The sequence below is a fragment of the Sus scrofa genome, chromosome 13 (assembly GCF_000003025.6).
Source record: "Sus scrofa isolate TJ Tabasco breed Duroc chromosome 13, Sscrofa11.1, whole genome shotgun sequence".
Lineage (NCBI taxonomy): Eukaryota > Metazoa > Chordata > Mammalia > Artiodactyla > Suidae > Sus > Sus scrofa.
This window is the reverse complement of record NC_010455.5, coordinates 202776016-202795548: the sequence shown is the minus strand read 5'-3', so window position 1 is coordinate 202795548 and position 19533 is coordinate 202776016. Positions and strand designations below refer to the sequence as shown.

Below are 19533 nucleotides of genomic sequence, written 5' to 3'. Positions count from 1 at the left end.
GTTGTGTTACAGAGCAGAATTTTGTCTTTTAACAATATGTTCCCACTTATTTTGGTGACATTTTGATTCTTTGTCAGGCGTGGAGAACTGAATCTGGATGAAGGAAGAGGAAGTTATTTTGGTTTTGCTTTTGGGGGCCGCACCTGTAGCATATGATAGCTCCCAGACTACGGGTCGAATCAGAGCTGCAGCTGCTGGCTTACACCACCGCAACGAGGGATCTGAGCTGTGTCTGCGACCTACACAGTAACGCCAGATTCTTAATCCACTGAGCGAGGCCAGGGTCTGAGCCTGCATCCTCACGGACACTCTGGCGGAGCCATTAACGGGAACCCCCAGGAACAGGAAATTTGGTTTCCTGCCGTGTGTTCCCACTTGGGCATGCACTCATTAAGTAGAATAGTCGGGGGTATTCCTCACATCTTTTCTACTGTGTGTGTGTGTGTGTGTGTGTGTGTGTGTCATGTTGAGGTGCTCTTTCTTGAGCTTGAGAGCATGTCTTGTACAGCTAGGCTGTTAGGAAGGGCTACTGGGAAGAAGCCTCAGGGTCTTCTGAAATACTGGACATGAAACGACTGCCTTTTCTATATGGAATATCTAGCTCTTAACAGAGGTAAGTAAATAGTATTTTTAATGAAAGTTGTTTATAAAATACATAAACTGTATTTTCTGAATCCAAACCAGTATTAAAAATAAGAGAACAGTCTTGATTTCAAATGCTGATGGTGTACCTTTTATCTTATTTTTGTCTTTTTAGGGCTGTACCCATGGCATATGGAAGATCCCAGGCTAGAGATCAAATTGGAGCTGCAGCTGCTGTCCTACACCACAGCCACAGCAACACCAGATCCAAGCCGCATCTGCGACCTTACACCACAGCTCACGGCAATGCTGGGTCCTTAACCCACTGAGTGAGGCCAGGGATCAAACCTTCGTCCTCCTTATGGATACTAGTTGGGTTCATTTCCACCCAGCAACTACAGGAACTCCTGATTATGTACCTTTTAATACCAAAATGTTACCAGCTACTCTTTGAAATAGTTTTTTAAAATGTATTCTCCTAAGTATTTTCAGAATCGGTGGTTATAAAGTAACTGCTTATACGTGTAAGGATAGGGGGTGTATGTAATAAACTGCTGATGCTTTGTTTTCCTTAGACAGTGAAATGGAAGATTCCTCAGGTACCTCTTCGTCGTCTTCAGCTTCACACAGTTCAGAGGAAAGCAGAGAGAGTTCAGGAGCTCGTGAATCCTCCTTACGTAGCGGGGTAACCAGGAGCAGTCATCTCAGGGTGACCAGAACCAGAGCTGCGCAAAGAAAAACTGGTGAGAAGAGTCTCTGTGGCATTTCGGAGGAATGTGTATCAAGAGGACCCAAAAGCTAAATAATTGTTTTTTGTTTTTTGTTTTTTTTCTTTTTTGCTGTTGTTGTCTTTTTAGGGCCCCACCTGGGGCATATGTAAGTTCCCAGACTAGGGGTCAAATCGGAGCTGTATGTAGCTGCCAGCCTACACCACAGCCACAGAAGCACGGGATCTGAGCTACATCTGTGATCTACACCGCAGCTCACTACAACGCTCAATCATTAATCCACTCAGCAAGGCCAACGATCGAACCCATGTCCTCATACTAGTTGGGTTCGTTACCGCTGAGCCACCGTAGGGACTCCCTGGATGGCTTATTGAGTTAGTGCATCTGCATATGATTACATGTCCTTTAGCCTTTTTGGGTTTTTTTGTGTTTTTTTTTTCGGTGTATTTGACATATAATAGTATATTACACAGTGATTTGACATTTGTGTACATTACAAAATGATTGCCACAGTAGGTTAGTTACTGTGCATCACTCTGCATAATTACAGTTTTTTTTCTTGTGATGAAGACTTAGCAACTTTCACATATGCAGACAGTATTATTAATTGTACTTGCCATGCTATACATTATAGCTCCGTGACTTATTTATTTTATAACTGAAAGTTTGTAACATTTTGACTCCATTCACCCATTTCACTCGCTGCCTATCTGTCTTCCCCTCTGGCAACCACCAGTCTTTCCTCTGTATCTGTGAGCTTGTTTATTATTTTTTTTGAGATTCCGCATATAAGTAAGGTCACACAGGATTGTCGTTCTCTTACTTACTTCACTTGGCATAATGCCCTCAGAGTCCATCTATGTTGCCACAGATGTCAAGATTCCATTCTTTTTTATAGCTGAATAATGTTCTGTCTCACACACACCCCACCCCACCCGACCCCACGTCTTCTTTATCCATTCATCCGTCAGTGAACGCTTAGGCCGTTTCCATTTCTTGGCTATTGTGAATAATGCTGAAGTGAACAGCATCTTTTCAAATTCATGTTTTTGTTTTCCTTGGGTAAATAGCCAGAAATAGAACTGTTAGGTCATATGATACTTTTTATTTTTATTTTGGCTGCACTGTGGCCTATGGAAGCTCCCAGGCCGGAGATCAAACCCCACCCACATGGTGCTTTGGATTTTTTGAGGACCCTCCGTACTGTTTTCCACGACGGCCGTACCAGTTTACGTTCCCATCAGCAGTGCGCAAGGGGTTCCTTTTCCTTCACGTCCTCGCCAGCACTCCTTATTTCTTACCTTTCTGCTAATGGGTATTCTTACAGCTGTGAGGAGATATCTCATTGTGGTTTTGATTTGCATTCCCTGATGATCAGTGATGTTGAGTATCTTGCCACGTGTCTGATGGCCATCTGTATGTATGTCTTCTTTGGGAAAATGCCTGTTCACATCCTCTGCCCATTTTTTAATTGGATTGTTTGTCTTTTTGATGTTGAGTTGTTTGAGTCCTCTCTACATTCTGGGTAATAATCCCTGATCAGATATATAATTTGCAAATACTCTCCCATTCAGTAGATTGCCATTTCATTTTTGATCGTTTCTTTTGCCATGTAGAAGCTTTTTAGTTTGATGGGGTCCCACTTACTTATTTTTGCTCTTGTCGCTCTTGCTTTTGGAGGCAGATCTAAAAATTCATTGCGAAGACCAATGTCAAGGATCTTTCTGCCTTTATTTTCTTCTGATTTTATGGCTTCAGGTCTTATATATTTAATCCACTCTGAATTAAATTTTTTTGTATGGTGTAAGATAACAGTGTAGTTTCTTTTTTGTATGCCTGCCTAGTTTCCCAACACCTTTTTTTTTTCTTTTTTTTGGGGGGGGGGTCTTTTTGCCTTTTCTAGGGCTGATCCCGTGGCATATGGAGGTTCCCAGGCTAGGGGTCACATCGGAGCTGTAGCCACTGGTCTACGCCAGAGCCACAGCAACACGGGATCCGAGCCATGTCTGCAACCTACACCACAGCTCACAGCAACGCCGGATCCTTAACCCACTGAACAAGGCCAGGGATCGAACCTGCAACCTCATGGTTCCTAGTCGGATTCGTTAACCATTGAGCCACTATGGGAACTCCGATCTATTATACTTTTTAAATTTAGGGAGGTAGCTTGTTCTGGCATTAAAAAATAAAGAGCAGTACTAAAATAATAGTCATTTTAAAATGTTGAAATAAGGAAGACCTTTCTAATCTTATTATTACTTTATTTCTAGGTCCAGTTTCTTTAGAAAACGGATGTGGCAGAAAAGCCACTCGGAAGAGAGTCTATTTAAGTGATTCTGATAACAATTCTTTGGAGACTGATGAAAGTCTAAAAGCCAGAGCTGGAAATAACCGGAAAGTGCTACGAAAGTGTGCTGCGGTGGCCGCCAGTAAGATAAAGCTAATGAGTGATGTAGAGGAGAACTCTAGCTCCGAAAGTATCTGCTCTGGGCGTAAGCTGCCTCACCGCAATGCTTCTGCAGTTGCGAGAAAAAAGCTATTACATAATTCTGAGGACGATCATAGCTTAAAGTCAGAACTTGAAGAAGAGGAGCTGAAAGATCACCATCAGCCATCACCATTGTCCAATTCTCATGCTGCCCAGAACACTGGAAATGGAGATTCGGAGTCAGAAAGTGATTTGCGGGTAGCCCGGAAAAATTGGCACGCTAATGGTTACAAGTCCCATACTCCAGCAGCTTCTAAAACAAAATTTCTTAAAATAGAGTCTTCCGAGGAGGACTCTAACAGTCATGATTCAGATGATGGACACAACAGAACTGCTGGCCCGTCAACGTCTGGGCAGAAACTTAAGGTAGAAAGCGTCTCAGAGGAAGAAGAGGAAGCAGATTCTCGGGCAAGAAGGTGTGGTGGTAGGAAACACACCACAGGCCAAAAGAACGCTGCTTTCCTTAAAAAAGCAAAGGTCTTCAGTGATTCAGAGGACTCCGAATCTGAAGAACGAGACGGCGAAGCCGAGAGAGGTCGTACAATGGAAATAACTCCAAATTCAAGGGATTTGACATGTGAACCTATTGCTGGATCCCGGTGTTTCTCAGATCATGTTTCTGAAACTGATGTGGATTCAGATGATGAGAAAAAAACAAAAGAACAACCAAACAATCTTATGAAAGGTAATTCAAAACATTTAACCTTGCTTCACTGCTTTTTCTCGCTGTCCTTTCTTTGTAGCATACATTATTTTTTTCCCCATAAAACTTTGCTTTGCCCCCTGTTTTCTCTCCACTCTGTGTACCTCCATTAGTGTCTTCTGTGCATATGTCCTGCTTGTTGAGTACTTTAGTTTTGCTCACATAGTATCTGGCAGCTCTTTTTATTTCTTGTATTGGTAGTGGGGATATTGTATTGACTGTGGCTTGAAGAAAAGCAGAGGCGAGCACATGTGTAAGCTGTGGTGATGATAGTTTGGGAAGAAGAAAGAAAAGGATGGTTGAAAGGAATGTGACGGGTAATAATAAGACCAGCTAACAGAACAGTTACCGAGCTGTTTCTCATCAGGATGTTTTTCTAAATCCTTTATATTTATTAACCAGTTTAGTCTTCCTATCTTTTATAAGCACTACTATTGTGTATTATTATTACTGTCCGTTTTACTCATAATAACTGGAGCATGGAGAACTGAAATAACTTGCCAAATTAAGACTGCCCTGGTAAGTGGAGATGGGAAGATAGGAAAGATCCTGTGGCGTCAAAAGCTAAGATTAAAAGCAGTGTGTGATGGAGTTCCTGTCGTGGCGCAGTGGTTAACGAATCCGACTAGGAACCATGAGGTTGCCGGTTCGATCCCTGGCCTTGTTCAGTGGCTTAAGGATCTGGCGTTGCTATGGCTCTGGCGTAGGCCGGCCGCTACAGCTCGGATTCAACCCCTAGCCTGGGAACCTCCATATGCTGCGGGATTGGCCCTAGAAAAGGCAAAAAGACCAAAAAAAAAAAAAAAAAAGAAAAAACCCAACAACACTGAAAAATAAAAGTAGTGTGTGATGGAACTTGTGAAGCTAAGAAGTTTCGGGGAAGCTGAGAGTGATTAGTTTGCAGACCTTGGGGCATTGGCAAAGAGACTTTAGTCTGTTTTCATAGAAATAAAATATTTTCGTGCCAAATGTTTTGTGTATATAGTTAGAAAGAAAGGCATAGTGTTACTGATGGGCGTATGTTATACTTGTGAACGGTGCTAAGGCTGAAAATGACCCTGTTTTAAAGTATTAAAAGGCCAATCCAGTCACTGCATTCTCCTTCCAAGTAAGTTAGAAGGAGTCCTGGACTTAAAGTTGTTTAAAATGTTGCACGTTTAATTCCTGTAGACTTACTCTTCTGTTAAAGATTAAAAGAGTACTCTTAATTTGTAGATTCTACATCACAAGACCATGGACAAAGCAGAAAAGTTTCCAGAAAAAGGGTCTGTTCCAGTGACTCAGACAGCAATTCAAAGGTGGTTAAGAAATCATCAAAAGCCAAAACGGGTCTCCTGAGAGTTCCTCGAAGATGTGCAGCCACCGCTGCCAGTAAGATTAAGCTAATGAGCGACGTGGAAGATGTCCCTTTAGGAAATGTGTGTACCAGGAGGAGAAGTGGGAGGAGAAGGCCCCTCCCGTTGGCAGGTACCACAGCTAAGAAGATGGTGAGTGATTCGGAGGGAGATGCCAACTGTGAAGTGCCAAGCGGACAGTATGCCTGTGAAGGGAGGCCTCCTGAGGCCGACTCCGAAGGGAGTACAAAGGGTCTTCCTCAGTCTTCAGACGGAGACTCAGACTCGGAAGGTGTGCCGAATTCGGGGCGCAAGAGCAGGCACACCAGTAGCCTCAAAAGAAGTGTTGCACCTTCTAAAACGAAGAAGTCCTTGATTGGGTCTTCAGAGGAAGATTCACAAAGCCATATTCCGGGGGCGGAGACTGGTAGGAAATGTTCTTCTGAGTCTCCTTTGGTGCAGAAAGCTGCTGCAGAGAATAACTTTGAAGAGGAGCTGAATTACGGGCTGCGCAGGTGGAATGGCCGAAGACTCAGGACCTATGGCAAGGCTCCTTTCAGCAAGACGAAAGTCTTGCGGGACTCGCAGGAAGCGGCCGAGACAGACGTGAAAAGGAAGAGACTGCATCCTGAATTGGGAAATACGAAAAGGTCAGAAAAAACAGGGAGTTCAAAGTGTGGCCCTGACGCTAGTCCCAAATCTGACTCAGATTTGGGATCTGCAACCGAATCGGATGCTGACTGTCCTGGTGATACAAAAACCAAAAAGAGGAAGACGAAAGGAAAAGCAAAAGTAGTTAGAAAAGGTAAAACTTTTATAGCTAACGTATCTAAAACTGTGAGACCACAGAGACAAAGCAAACGTCCTAGGTTAAATGTGGATGATAATGACTGGGAGGATTTGGACTATGCAAAATCTAAACGAGTTCTTCGACCTTCCGATATAAAGACGAGAAATCAGGGTAGAAGGACCGTGAGATACCATGATGGGGATGATGAGAGAAGCTTAGAAAATGTGTTAGATTTTGAGGATTGCACCTTATGACCTTGAGGGAAAACCAGTTCATTTAAAGAGGGAATGGACTGGAATTTGTAGTGAAAGTTGGCTGTTGAAATTATTTTTTGTCCTACAATTCAGGGAATATATTTATATTTTTCTATGAAAAGTTATGAATGTGACTAAATCATGACTGTTATTTTTATTTGCACTTGCCTGCCTTTGTAGCAGCATTCAGCACAGGTGCCAAAATATGCTTCATTTTGGGGGCAGACCTACTTTGACAGTATTTAACTACAAATAGCAAGAGTCTGAAATATGTTAAACACTAGACATCCTGGTTATCAAAACCAATGAGCATTACTTTCACGGTAGCAAGTGTCGCACAGCTGTTTTCTGAATTCGTCAAGAGGTGGTAGTCTCTAATCCCAGTCCTATTGTACTATAAATTTCATGTGACCTATGTTTACAGATTCTTCATAAACATTATGTGCATACTGACGTAACAATCATGGGAGGTGTAACCATGATTAGTAGGCAAGGTACCTACCACTTTTTTCTTTCCCTGGCTACTTGAGTAGAATGCCTTATACCAGATTTGGTCGTTTTCATCGAAAAGATTTTCAGTTTTCTTTCCAAATCCTGTTGGGTCTTTCTCTTTTTCTTTATTTTTAAGGAAAATACCATCCATTTTATTTTATAAACTTGAATTTATAAAGTGCTGGTAAATTATTTTTTTAATGTTTTGATTGTATGTTTTAAACCTCTAAGGCCAGACCATAGTGCTAGCATTTTCTTTTAAATTGTGCACTAACAAAATGCTATATATAATTTGTCTTTCCAAGATCTCCTGGTTTCCATGTACGGGATTTAACCAAAATCTTGGTCTTCCATAGTTTTACTCTGTGAAATAGAGGAGTTCGTGTGCCTTAGATTTAGGTAAAGTGTGTTCTTTAATAGAGTGTACAGGGCTAAAAGAGTATTTAAATTATATGTAGTTTTCCCCCATCTCTTGAAATTGTAGAGTTGAGCTTTGTTAAGAGTGCAATTGCTGACCTCATTTACATAGGAAAAGAGTTAAATGTCATTCTCCATCCCTTTTAGTTCACTGCTGCCATGTGCAATCTCAAGCACTCTTTGCTGGTGCAGCCAAGTGTCTTTATTAGCGACCTCTCCTTTAAATCTAAGAAACTGTCATGTGGGAAAATAATTCTGGGATCCATTTAAAGCAAAACTTTTACCACATCATCCAATCCCATAGTACACTTATTTTCGAGCCAAATATTTTTACTTCATAGGTTGTGCTACTCCAAACAGTGTAAGTGGCCATTCCTAGCTTGTTTGTGCCTGAAGACAGACTTGACTCAAGTGGTTTACATACTTTGTAGCTAAGGGGTATGTTACAGTACTCCCACCCTTTGTTATTTATTGGCCCTAACTTTGGTTTCAAAAGAAATTAACCCTGTCTCCTGTGTATCCCTACGGTGGCAAATATGGAAGAGCATCAGACTCTGGTATCAGTGTTAGAATGTTCTTAAGTGCTGTTGCTTTTTAGGTATCAATTCCACTTGACATGGTAGAAGGTATTTTTCTCTTGTTACTCTAGTGTAAGGGGAAGGGTGGCCTTAGGCATTACCAGCTGATATAGGTGGTCTAGCTGCCTTTCCTTGGTTACCTAGAGAGCTGTCACCACTTACAAAACTATGATGCTTTTCTTCTCCAAGCGCATATTAACTGTATTGTTGACAGATTGAGTCAGGATAATTGTCCTTGACTGTTGATCAGAAAAAAATTAATGGAATGCTCTTTATTTCTCTAATTTTAAGAAATGGTGATAGGTGTCATATCCATTAATTTATTTTAGCTCTTCTTAAGCGTCTCCGTTTATATCTATTCTCAGGGTTATAACTCCATGTTTACCATCATCCGCAAAAAGGTACCAAAAAAATCCATAAATAAATATGGAATGTATTCATAAATACATCAGTTCTTTTGGTAAAATGATACTTTGACCATTTAGGCTTCATCAGTAGAACTATTCTTATTTTTTGGACTGAATTAACTGAATTGATTGGCTGGTCAACCAATTCCTAACATTTCATTTTGTCCCAAATGGTGAGATTCTTGTGTGTAGAAACAGTATTTTGGTTTCATCTGAAAAAAGAGGAGAATTGGCCTGATGACTTTGAAGCATGAAAGCATGATTGGCAATGGTAGCTTCTTGAGTTCTGAAGTTAAAACCAAGGGATTATAGAGAGAATCATTTTTATGGGTTTTTTTGGTCATGGTGCTATTCCTAAGGTTAATTTTGAATATGTGACACACACTCCTAAGTATCTTTAAGAAAAACCAATAAATAATTAATACTTCAAAATGTTTACATTGAGCACTAGAACACGGTTGACTTTTTTCTATTTCTGTTTATGCGAAATGAGCAGGGATTTAATGCACAGATGTACTTTAATATGTTTGGGATCAGTTTGTATTTTTCTCATGAGAAAAGATAAAAAGTTAAAAATTGATTGTGAACTGATCCAGAAGTAAGTGCTATAGCTTTCCATTGCACTTGAAGTAACTTAATGATGTATATGAAAAAGAAAAAAAAAAAAAGACTACTGTGGTTGTTTATGTCCAGAGTCCTATGATTTCATTCATTTATGGTTTAAAAAAAAATGGTTTGAGGTGTATTTAGATTTGATTTTTGATTCCTTTGAAAGAATAATTTTACCAAGCATATTAACAGAAAATATTTCAAACATTAAAAAAAAAGTGAGGTTTAAAAAACTTTTTTTTTCACGTCCTGCTTATTTAAAAAGGGTTACCGACAATGTATAGTAACTTATAAATAAAAGGAAAAGTTTATCCCATATTCAGATAATTCCTAGGGTAATCATTCTCCCTTTATTTTAGGGGACAATTTGATTAAACCTTCTGTCAATTTAGTAATCCTTTGAAAGAACGATAAAGCATTTACTCACAGCTTCTAAGTTACAGCACAAACGTTCCTTCTAGATAGTTAAGAGTTGTACCTAAAAAAGAAATTAGTTTTATAAATAAGAGAATGCGGGGAGGGAATTTATGTTTTAGGAAAAGGCACTTCACAGCCTACAAGTGCAAATGGAAAAAGACAAACCAGTAGAAATGCTGTCTGAAGGTACTGCGGTCCAAAAATAAGAATAAGACATGTCACTAGATCCTTCACACTCCATTGGTTGATGACCTCTTAAGTAAGGGTTCTTATTTAGAATAACATTGAGTCCACACTTTGTTCCCTGTCCCTCTTCAAGCATTATTTTCTTTGGAATAATCAGAACAGTATTTATTAACTTCACTGTATGGCATTGAAAACTAAAATGAAAGGATTTTATTAATCTCTTCTGTCAGAACAAATTGGATTTGATTGTGTCATCTGAAAAAAAATGAGAGGTTTGTATATTCGGTAGATTGCAAGAACATTGTTCAAGGTTCCAGTATATTGGGGTTTCCATCCTATTCAGTCATATTCAATTTATGAGTAGTATTTAAGTGGCTTGAGAAAAGGTCTTTTTACCTTGCCTTTTTAAAGCTCAAATGTCATCTCCATTCTGTTCATTGATATTCAGTTGATATATTTGCTTTGTTAGGTATCTTGTAGTTGTCACCAAATCCTTTCATTCATACATTGTATGGAAATTATAGTTTAATTAGTATGATGGAGTGTAACAAAACACCTTCATTTGTAGAAAAACTTTCCATCTGTTAATTAAGTTCTCTCTCTCAACTTCTGCTCTGGGTATCAGGGGATAATAAAGTAGAAACCCTATGAACTTTTGCAACCTAACAGAATAAGACTGTCTCTTATTCCAGTATTTGGGAACATAGAGTTTGTCAAAGCTGGGGAGAAACTGGAGAATTGTGGAGAAACCTCGTCCAACTAGATTAGTAAATGTTAATTCTACTTGTAGCTCCAATTGTGAATTTAATGGAAAGGGTTGAACTGTAAAGGGTACAATGGTGAGGGCTGTGTTGTCTTTTCTCACTTTTTTTTTTTCTTTTCTCACATTTTAAGGAAAGTTTTTATAGTTGTTTTAAAAAGAGATGTTGCCTAAGGATTCATAGGAATTCTCAAGGTTCAGAGAAATTTTTACCAGTTACTCATACCCTGCCAAGGTGCTTCCTAATATATTGTTAATTTGGGAGAGAAATATAAAGACTTTTAATTGGCATCTCCTCAAAGATTGCTTTTCTGGATGTGGTGGAGAGAAGTGGGGTGCGGTCCCCACAACTTTGGGGTCCTGCAGGTCTGCAGGCTCTTGGGCAGCATGTTAACTGTCAAGACTCATAGTTCCACTGAATTGAATTGTCAGTGCAGCAGCATACTGTCAGTAGTGTTTAAGTTAATTTTAAGGTAAGTTTTATCATTTATTAAACCCTCTAATGGCAATTTGGCCTGTAAAGAGAACAAGGCGTTCTGACAGTTGAAATGAGGTGCTGTGGACTTTGTGGACCACAGCAGCCGGCCCTAACTCCCGTTGGTTCCACAAGGGAAATTATTTAGAAATTATTACCTTTTTTGATCAGTTAAATGCTAATGAAATCTTTATGATTTTTAATAGGTTGAAGTTGATTTTCTGAGTGTTGATCCACACTTAGGCCTTGGATTGTATGGATACATTCAGTTCATTTGTAAAATTCTGTTTTACTGGGGCTTGTCAAAAAGGCAAATCATTAATTTTTCACTCCCATGTGAGCTCTCCACTTTAACTTTCTAAATTAATTACTATGTGTGGGCCTTAGCACTGTCAACTAGGAGTCTGTTTTTTAGACAGCTAACTTGAAGTAGTAGAGTATAATGAATTTAATATTGTCATCGTAATTACAAACAGAAGCCTTTTTTTTTTCGGACTACTACAGGCCCTTTGAGCTTGTTAATTCTGTGGGGTCTGTGACGTCTAATCGGTTTCCCTTGCAGCTCATCTTCACCTCTTGTCTTTAAGCAGCTCCCAGCCTTAACATTAGGATTTCTTTTCAGGCAGGCAGAATGCAGGGCTATGACTTGTAGTATGAGCCAGGGGAAGCTGGGGGGGGGCAGATGGGCTTGAAAGGGGGCTGCCCGGGGCTGGCTGTGGCCCTGCTGCTTTTCCTTCGTGAACTAATAAAGTAGATTGAAAACCCAGTATTTACTTCTGGTATCTTCTTATCCTGCTTGCCTTAGTCTAAATGATCTGACGTACTTCTTTAAAAAAACCATTAAGCAGATCCCTGAATTCATACCTCATATAGTTTTTATAAGATTTTATTTTTTTTGGCCATGCCCATGGTATGGGTAAGTTCCCAGGCCAGGGATCGGGGAACCTGTACCACAGCAACAACGTACCAAGCCTTAGCAGTGACAATGCTGATGAATCCTTAACCCGCTGAGCCACCAGAGAACTCCTTTATCAGATTTTTAAGAAAAAAGTTGCAGTAGCCATCAACAACTCATGTGAGAATCATTAAGAATGACTGTTACCAATTAACTTTTCTCAGGATGAGAGAAAACTCTGTAGGGAGCTAGATTAACTACAGATGCAAAGCAAAGCAAGGTTCTGTGGTACCCATCATTCAGTGTCTTGAAGACAAGTTCATCTGCTCAGCCGTAGAAGTGACCAAACTAGGGCAGAACTAGATTACAGAATTATTTCTGATGGTCTCTTGACCTGATACTGTCATACAGTAGATGCTGACTTCTCAGTGTTGCCAGCTCCCCCTAGAGAAATGTTAAACCCACTGAGTTAACAGGAAACACCACTTATTGTACAGCCCTTCTCTAAATAGACTTTCAGTGGATGGCGTCTTTTGGAAACTTGCTGTGGGTAATTTCCGTGATAAATGCTACTTCCTGAGTTTTGGTCATTTCATTGCCTGTCAGTAAAAAGCAGACAATGAAGAGAGGACATCTCAAGCCTGCTCTGACAAGAGGCTTGGAGGAGCGAAATTATGATTTGCAACTGAAATGTTTCCCCTTTTAGGGATGTGATTTATCCACCAACCACAGCGACCAATAATGTCTGTCATAAAAAGTATGTGAAATAGACTAATACATTATTTTCATTTTGATTCAGACCTATCTTTTTCCATTCTCAAGTTTGTTTCTAAATTAAGATGCTGATCAGATAAAAATTGTTTATGCTTCTATAGCACTGATGTGAAGTTTACTTTGGATTTAGGAATACAAGTTTGTATCATGAAGTATCATAATTGGACAGAATAATCCTTAATTATAGAAACCAGAGATTGTTGCCTTGAACCAACACCATAATGTCTGTGCCCACATTTCTGTTTACCGTGTTAGAATACGTAGTGCTCCGAGAGTTAGAGTTTAAAGTGGTCGTCTCGGTAGACAACTGTGGGAACTACTAAAGATGTAAACTTGCACTCAGGACGTTCTCACCGGACTCAAATGAGTCATTGACAGAAAAAAAAAAAAAGCAGCAGTGCCTCAGGCACTCAGATGGTTCCAACCCCAAACCACCTGGGACAGTAGGACAATTAAATGACACTTCACACATGTGTGGTTAGAGTAGTATCTTCCAAAATGTTGAAGCTTGTACCTTCACATATAAATTGGACTTCTCTCTTACCCTGAGTTATCCTGTACAGATTTCTAAAAACTGTAGTTTCCTCAAGGAGAATAAAAGCACTTTATAATTTACCAGGTTCTCAGTCATAAAATGAACACTGACTTACGTGTATGTATTATGTTTTTTTAATTCCCCACACCTCTCATTTTTGTTTTCCTCAGATGGTTTTTTTATCTTTATAAAATTCCCATTTTATGGTCTAAGTCTTTAGAGAGAAAGCTTGATCAGGTTGGAGTTGCTGTATACAATATAACTTATTCCTGTATTCTCTCCCCTCTGGACATAGTTCAGATTTTCTTAAAGTAATTTTAAAAGCCCAGTTATGTATTTTCTTCTGTAGAATCTTCTTCCTTACTTTGGATTACAGATGTCTTAGAGTTAGTATTTACTAGGTTCCTAAGTTGTCAGTATAGGTACTTTCATCACTACATTAAAAAGAAATTAGATGCTGCTGCAACTTAAATCATTTTGTCCCACAGAAGTTTTGGGTGTAATGGGATCTTATCTATACCATTCAACTGGCTATGTTGTTGGAAATGAACCAGTTATCTATTTTTATTATCTTCACCATGCAAAGGGATGCAGTTGACCGATTACAGCATATCCTCCTCCTCCCATGAAGTACACATCTCACCCTAAATGTATTTTTCAAGAAGTATGCTTATACATTGTAGTATATTCTAGCATTTGCTTAACATTGATTTAATGAGCTAAAGATTCACTTTGAATCTAGCGTGGGTTTGCAGGGACAGTAAATTTTATAATTTTAAGATTCCCGAGAAAACGTTCTTTGAAGCGGCAAAAACACTAAGCCACTCCGTTTGCTTGTCAGTTTCTCTGCAGAGCCGGGGCCGAGGGGTGGGCGTGGGGGCACACTGCAAATGCCATTTTTGCAGTGCTCCGTGACTTGGATTCAGTTCCTGGTTTATTTTGGGAGAACTTAACATGGTCTCGGGGAGAGCACAGGTGCATCTTTGAAATGAGTTTCATAGGCTTCAGGTAGAATCCGAAGGGTTTTCCTTTGGAGGGTGGAAGAATTTCCTCATAATCCTTGCTCTGTTGTTAATGACCTTGTCAACCCACAGAAGCCTTTTTCGCCCTTATTCATTTGCCCTTGGTGACAGAAGGATAGACATCTCCCCTCGTAAAAGGAAAACCTAAGAAGGCTGGTCGACTGTAGTGTCCGTGCTACAGAGCCAGTGTCGGCAGCTGACGGAACCTTAACTTTCCAGCGACAGTGAAAAGGGGTGGGTGTGAGTGATCCTTCAGGTGCCAAGTGTGGTCACGTTAGTGTCTGCAGCCTCTCCTTAGCAACTGCTGGATGTCTGGAAACCTGAGGCAGGGTCCTACCAGCTCACCCTCCAGCAAGGCTTGGGGGCCTTTAAGACAGCCCTAGATACGTTGGTTCTTTCCTGCAGCAAGACGAGATTGCCAGAGAGCGAGGAGGCCCAGCATTCAAGAGAGAATGAACTTCAGATGCTCTTTTATCAATACATAGCTCTGCCCTGGAATAGTGCTAATTCGTCTTGTATCGGAAGTTTGAGAATCTGGTTTTGAGATGTTGGCAAAAATAAAAATGGTCTGGGCCCATCTAGACTCAGGCCCAGCCCCACGTGGCTCTTCAGAGTCGCCTCTGTCCACAAGGACTTGCCCTGGACAGTGCTTTTTGTCCTGCTTTTTGGCTGGCGGATCCAGTCATAGTTTCTGGCAGATACAATTACACTTCCTCAAAGAAGCTTTCCTTGCCCCTTAGACTAGGTTCCGTTTCTAAAACGGGTTCTCACTGAACCCTGCGCTCAGCTTCTTACAGCAACTAGACATGCTTAGCATTCGTTTGTTTTAGAATCTTTAGCCTGATCCTCTGTATGCCCAGCATATACCTAGCACAGAAAGTATTTGCATAATGAAACTAGGATTTAATAATTTCAATTATATAAAATGCTGAAATAATGTGAAAAAATGAATCTAGGATGAAAACATTTCAGTTATATAAAACTAAGTGTACAATTCCTTTTTATCTCCTACTTGCCCAAGTCATTTTTTTTTTTTTTGACTAAAGGAAATATTGACGTTGAGACTAAAACCTTGAGCATCTTGAAGCAGGGCTGATGCTGTATCATCACAGTCATTTCCTTCTTTAGATTCTAGGGAAATTATTTCAGAAATCCTATTGGGACTTACTGTCCCGGCTCAGCGGTAATGAACTCGACTGTTATCCACGAGGAGGAGGGTTCAAACCCTGGCCTTGCTTAGTGGGTCAGGGGATACAGCGTTGCTGTGGCTGTGGTGTAGGCCGGCAGCTGCAGCCTGGGAACTTCCATATGCCGCAGGTGTGGCCCTAAAAAGACAAAAGAAAAAAAAGAAAGAAAAAGAAAGAAATCCTATTGAATGTACTTCAGCATAGAGTATTAGAAATGATACCAAAATTTAAAAGCCACGTTGTAAAAATTCAGATCTTTCTAAAAACGTGCTTTTACGTTAGTGGCTTTATGACAGTGAAGGTACTTAACCCCATTCCTACAAGTCTTTTAAGTGACAGTTATCCTCACAGATTGTAGGACATGCCAGGTGCAAGGGACTGTAGCTTCTCCCTGAGACTGACTGTTGTAGATAAGGAAACGGAAGGTTGTGGGTATATCAATGTTAAAAATGTGTAGTTCCGTTGCTGATGATCACTTGCATTTTTTAATTTAGCAATGTGAGTAGTTTAAAAATTTATTGTTTAGGAATGTGTTGTTGAGGAATGTAAGTAGTAAAATCTTGTGTTACAAGATTTTTGCATTTACATGAACTTTCACTCATTTTTCAGAATCTGTTCCTAGAGACAGAGAACCCAATACAAAAATGAGAACATGTATGCATAATCAGAAGGATGCAGTGCAAATGCCTAGTGAAACTCTGAAAGCAAAAGTGGTACCCGAGAAAGTTCCCCGCAGATGTGCTACTGTTGCTGCAAATAAAATAAAGATAATGAGTAATCTAAAGGAAACGATTTCAGGACCAGAAAATGTCTGGATTAGGAAGAGTAGCAGAAAACTGCCCCATCGAAATGCTTCTGCTGCGGCTAAGAAAAAGTTACTGAATGTTTATAAAGAGGATGATACAACCATAAATTCTGAAAGTGAAAAGGAGCTAGAAGATATTAATAGAAAAATGCCTTTTTTAAGGCGGTTCAGACCCTGGAAAGAAAAAGCGCAGTAGTGACTATGAAAATGTAGACGTGGAATTGACAATCAGGGGCCACGGGAAACCGGCAGTTGTACTCTGCTCCTAGCTCTAACGCTAACCCCTTGCTGGCACCTTCTGAGGGATTTTCTAAAAGCCATAATCCAGTGGGTCTGATCGGGAGACAGCTTCCTGCTAGTCAGCCCTTGTACAGACACATCCTGCAGAAAATGCTGAGGAGGAAATAGAGCTGTAGTTGGAGAGGCGGAGAGAAAAGACAAATGGCCTGTTGTGAGATAATTGCTGTTCAGAAAGGAAGGGCCTTGAAGAAAACTCTTCATTCCTTAGAGGAAAGACATAATGGGAAGTGTGCAGGGTCAGTAGCAAAAACTTCAGGACTGAAAACATTTCAAAATCTCGGCCCCATGCTAATTTTTAGGGTTCCGCATTAGAGTATAAAAATTCAGACCACCACAGCTATCTATGGCTGTCATTACTGAAAAAGGTGGGGGGGGGGGGAGAATGAGGCACACGTCAAAAGGAAGTGCCACTGAGCCTGTTTGACTTCCGAGTGAAGCAAATACTTTAACAAGACGCAGTCCCCATAACCTGCAACCCCAAAGTCAAAAACTAGAAGGCCCGGGGATTCCAGGCCGGGGATACGGATGAATGAGGTCTGACGTAGTGTGTCGGTGATAGACAATTAGAGGAAATCCATTACTGTCTTATTTTGTTGATAATATTGGAATTCAGACTGAATGATGACCACCTGACTGGCTAATTCAGGGAATATATATTTTTCTATGAAAGCTATGAATGTGACTATCACAACCTTTTCTCATTTTTACCTTCACGTAGCAGCATTTACAGAGATGCCAAAATGTGCCTCATTATGAGGCAGGTATACGTTTTCATCAGTCAGAAAACACAAAGTCTAGACTAAGATCAAAACGGTCGTATTTTTAGATGATACAGTCACACCCTCTTAAGTTTCTCGACAGCACCTTAAAAGAGCTTTATGAATACTTTTGAGCAAATTAATCACAGTCTCATCACAACAATGGCAGCGTGTCTGGACTCTCTCACTGTGGCCTTCACGAGCTTTAGGAAATCTGGTCTTGCTACTATAAAGAACTTCTTCGCAACGAGGTTTAATTTGTTGTTAATAGGTATTTGTTGAAATTAAAGTCACCACACTTAAGTGAACGCACTGTCAAATATTTTTAATTCAGTAACATGCTATTGGAAAAAATGATTGTTAGAAACAAGTTGTTTTTCCATTTAAAAATATCTGTGAATATTAATATATGATTTGCATGTGTAAATCTGAAAAATTAAAATATAGAAACTTAAGGTTTCTATTCCTTTTTCATTAAAAGACTAATGTAATGCATATTTTTTGGTTATACAGATCAAACAAGTGTCTTGATTACTTGAGAAATTTGTTTGTGGTTGCATGTCTGCTTAAAAAAAGGCTTTTTGTTGTCATTTTCTTTTTCTTAGCCTAAGCCAGAATATTTCTAACCTGCGGAGTCTGTGTTCTTTGCTCTGTTTATAGTATATTTTCATCTGAAATACAGATACCAGTAACTTGTTACTAGTACAGGTGAGAAAGGGAAGAATTCCTAATAAACTGCTAATATTCTTAGGTGCATGGGGTTTGATTTTTGATCTTTAATGAAATGTTTAAACTTATTTCCAGTCCCATATTTACACTTAATTTCATAGAAATTTCTTACTGGGTATGTTATGTCCTCAACAAATGCCATAAAATGAAAATGTTAAAATCTCAGTTAAGACTATTTTATGCAAAATTTTTTGACAGTTTCAGTGACATGAAGAATTCATTTCAAAATTGTAACTCTGCTTTCCCAGTGGTTGGGTATTTAATTTGAACATAGACTTGCCCTATTTAAAGTGCTTGGCCTAAATTGACTGTAACTGCATGAAATAAGCATTTGTTTAAAATTTAACATCCTTGCAAAACTCTCTGAAATGTATGCAGAATTTTAATCATGGTTAAATGTGCTGTCATTATTCTAGTTATCATTTTTGTCAGCTTTCCAGAAATGATTACTTCGTAATGTAACGAAATCCAGTTGAGGCTAAAAAGGAAGTTATTTTATTCCACAAAAGGACTAAGACAAAGTAATACCCAAACTTTTATTCTGCAATTCATTCTATAAAGTCAAATAACCCAGGAGTGTTAATGCAGTTTTAAAATATTGCACAGATAATCTTGCATATTCTAGCTCACTGACTATACCCAAAATTTCCTATTCCTACTAGATAGCAGTTTGGTCTTACTATTTATACTTAGGTGTTCAAATCTTGCCTCACAACTGAAAATACTATTTTGCAGTAAGGTGTAAATCGCTAACCACTGGCTTTATGTAAATGCTTTTGTTGATCATTGTTTCTCCACATCTTAAAAAGAGATGTTTCTAAGCAACATACTTCTGATATTTTTTCATCTCGAGGCTGCCCTCACCCCAAATTAGTACTTAACTTTGTGACTCTTTACTGGCAAGTTTCCAGAATGTAAGCAATGCCCTCTAGTTTCAGCACTAGATAAATGGTGTTTTTTTTTGTTGTTGTTGCAATATTGTATTTTTTCATTTTCATTTAAACTGTGGTACAGTGTCCCTTTTTTTCTTCTGCTTGGACTAGTGCTCCGTGAACTGTTTTCCAGCAAAATTGAGAGAAGAGAACCAGTTCAAAAATAATTACATATCTTGCTTATTAATGAAAGGCTATTTAAAGCGAAAACAAATTTTGTATGAAATAGCCAAGTTTTAGAAATGAAGCAACTATTTTTGCATTCTCATGAAATCTTTTAGATTAGCTCGACAATCATCGGCTTTTGAAATGTGAATTCCTACTGCCAGAGTAAAGGCTCATTTTTACAACACTACGAAGCACTGTATTTCTTCCT

The 19533-nt window shown here is 39.4% G+C and overlaps 1 protein-coding gene across 2 annotated transcripts in view; it reads left to right on the top strand.

Moving 5' to 3' along the window:
- Positions 1-19509, top strand: part of BRWD1 (bromodomain and WD repeat domain containing 1) — a 120506-nt gene extending 100997 nt beyond the window's left edge. The window contains exons 39-42 of one of the 2 annotated variants that reach the window (XM_021070988.1): positions 1158-1325; positions 3581-4483; positions 5717-6640; positions 16243-19509. In XM_021070988.1, the coding sequence (XP_020926647.1) occupies positions 1158-1325; positions 3581-4483; positions 5717-6640; positions 16243-16634 (2387 nt within the window). In that variant the 3' untranslated portion in view covers positions 16635-19509. The remainder of the gene's footprint in view (positions 1-1157; positions 1326-3580; positions 4484-5716; positions 6641-16242) is intronic. The other variant, XM_021070989.1, reaches the window with a different exon arrangement.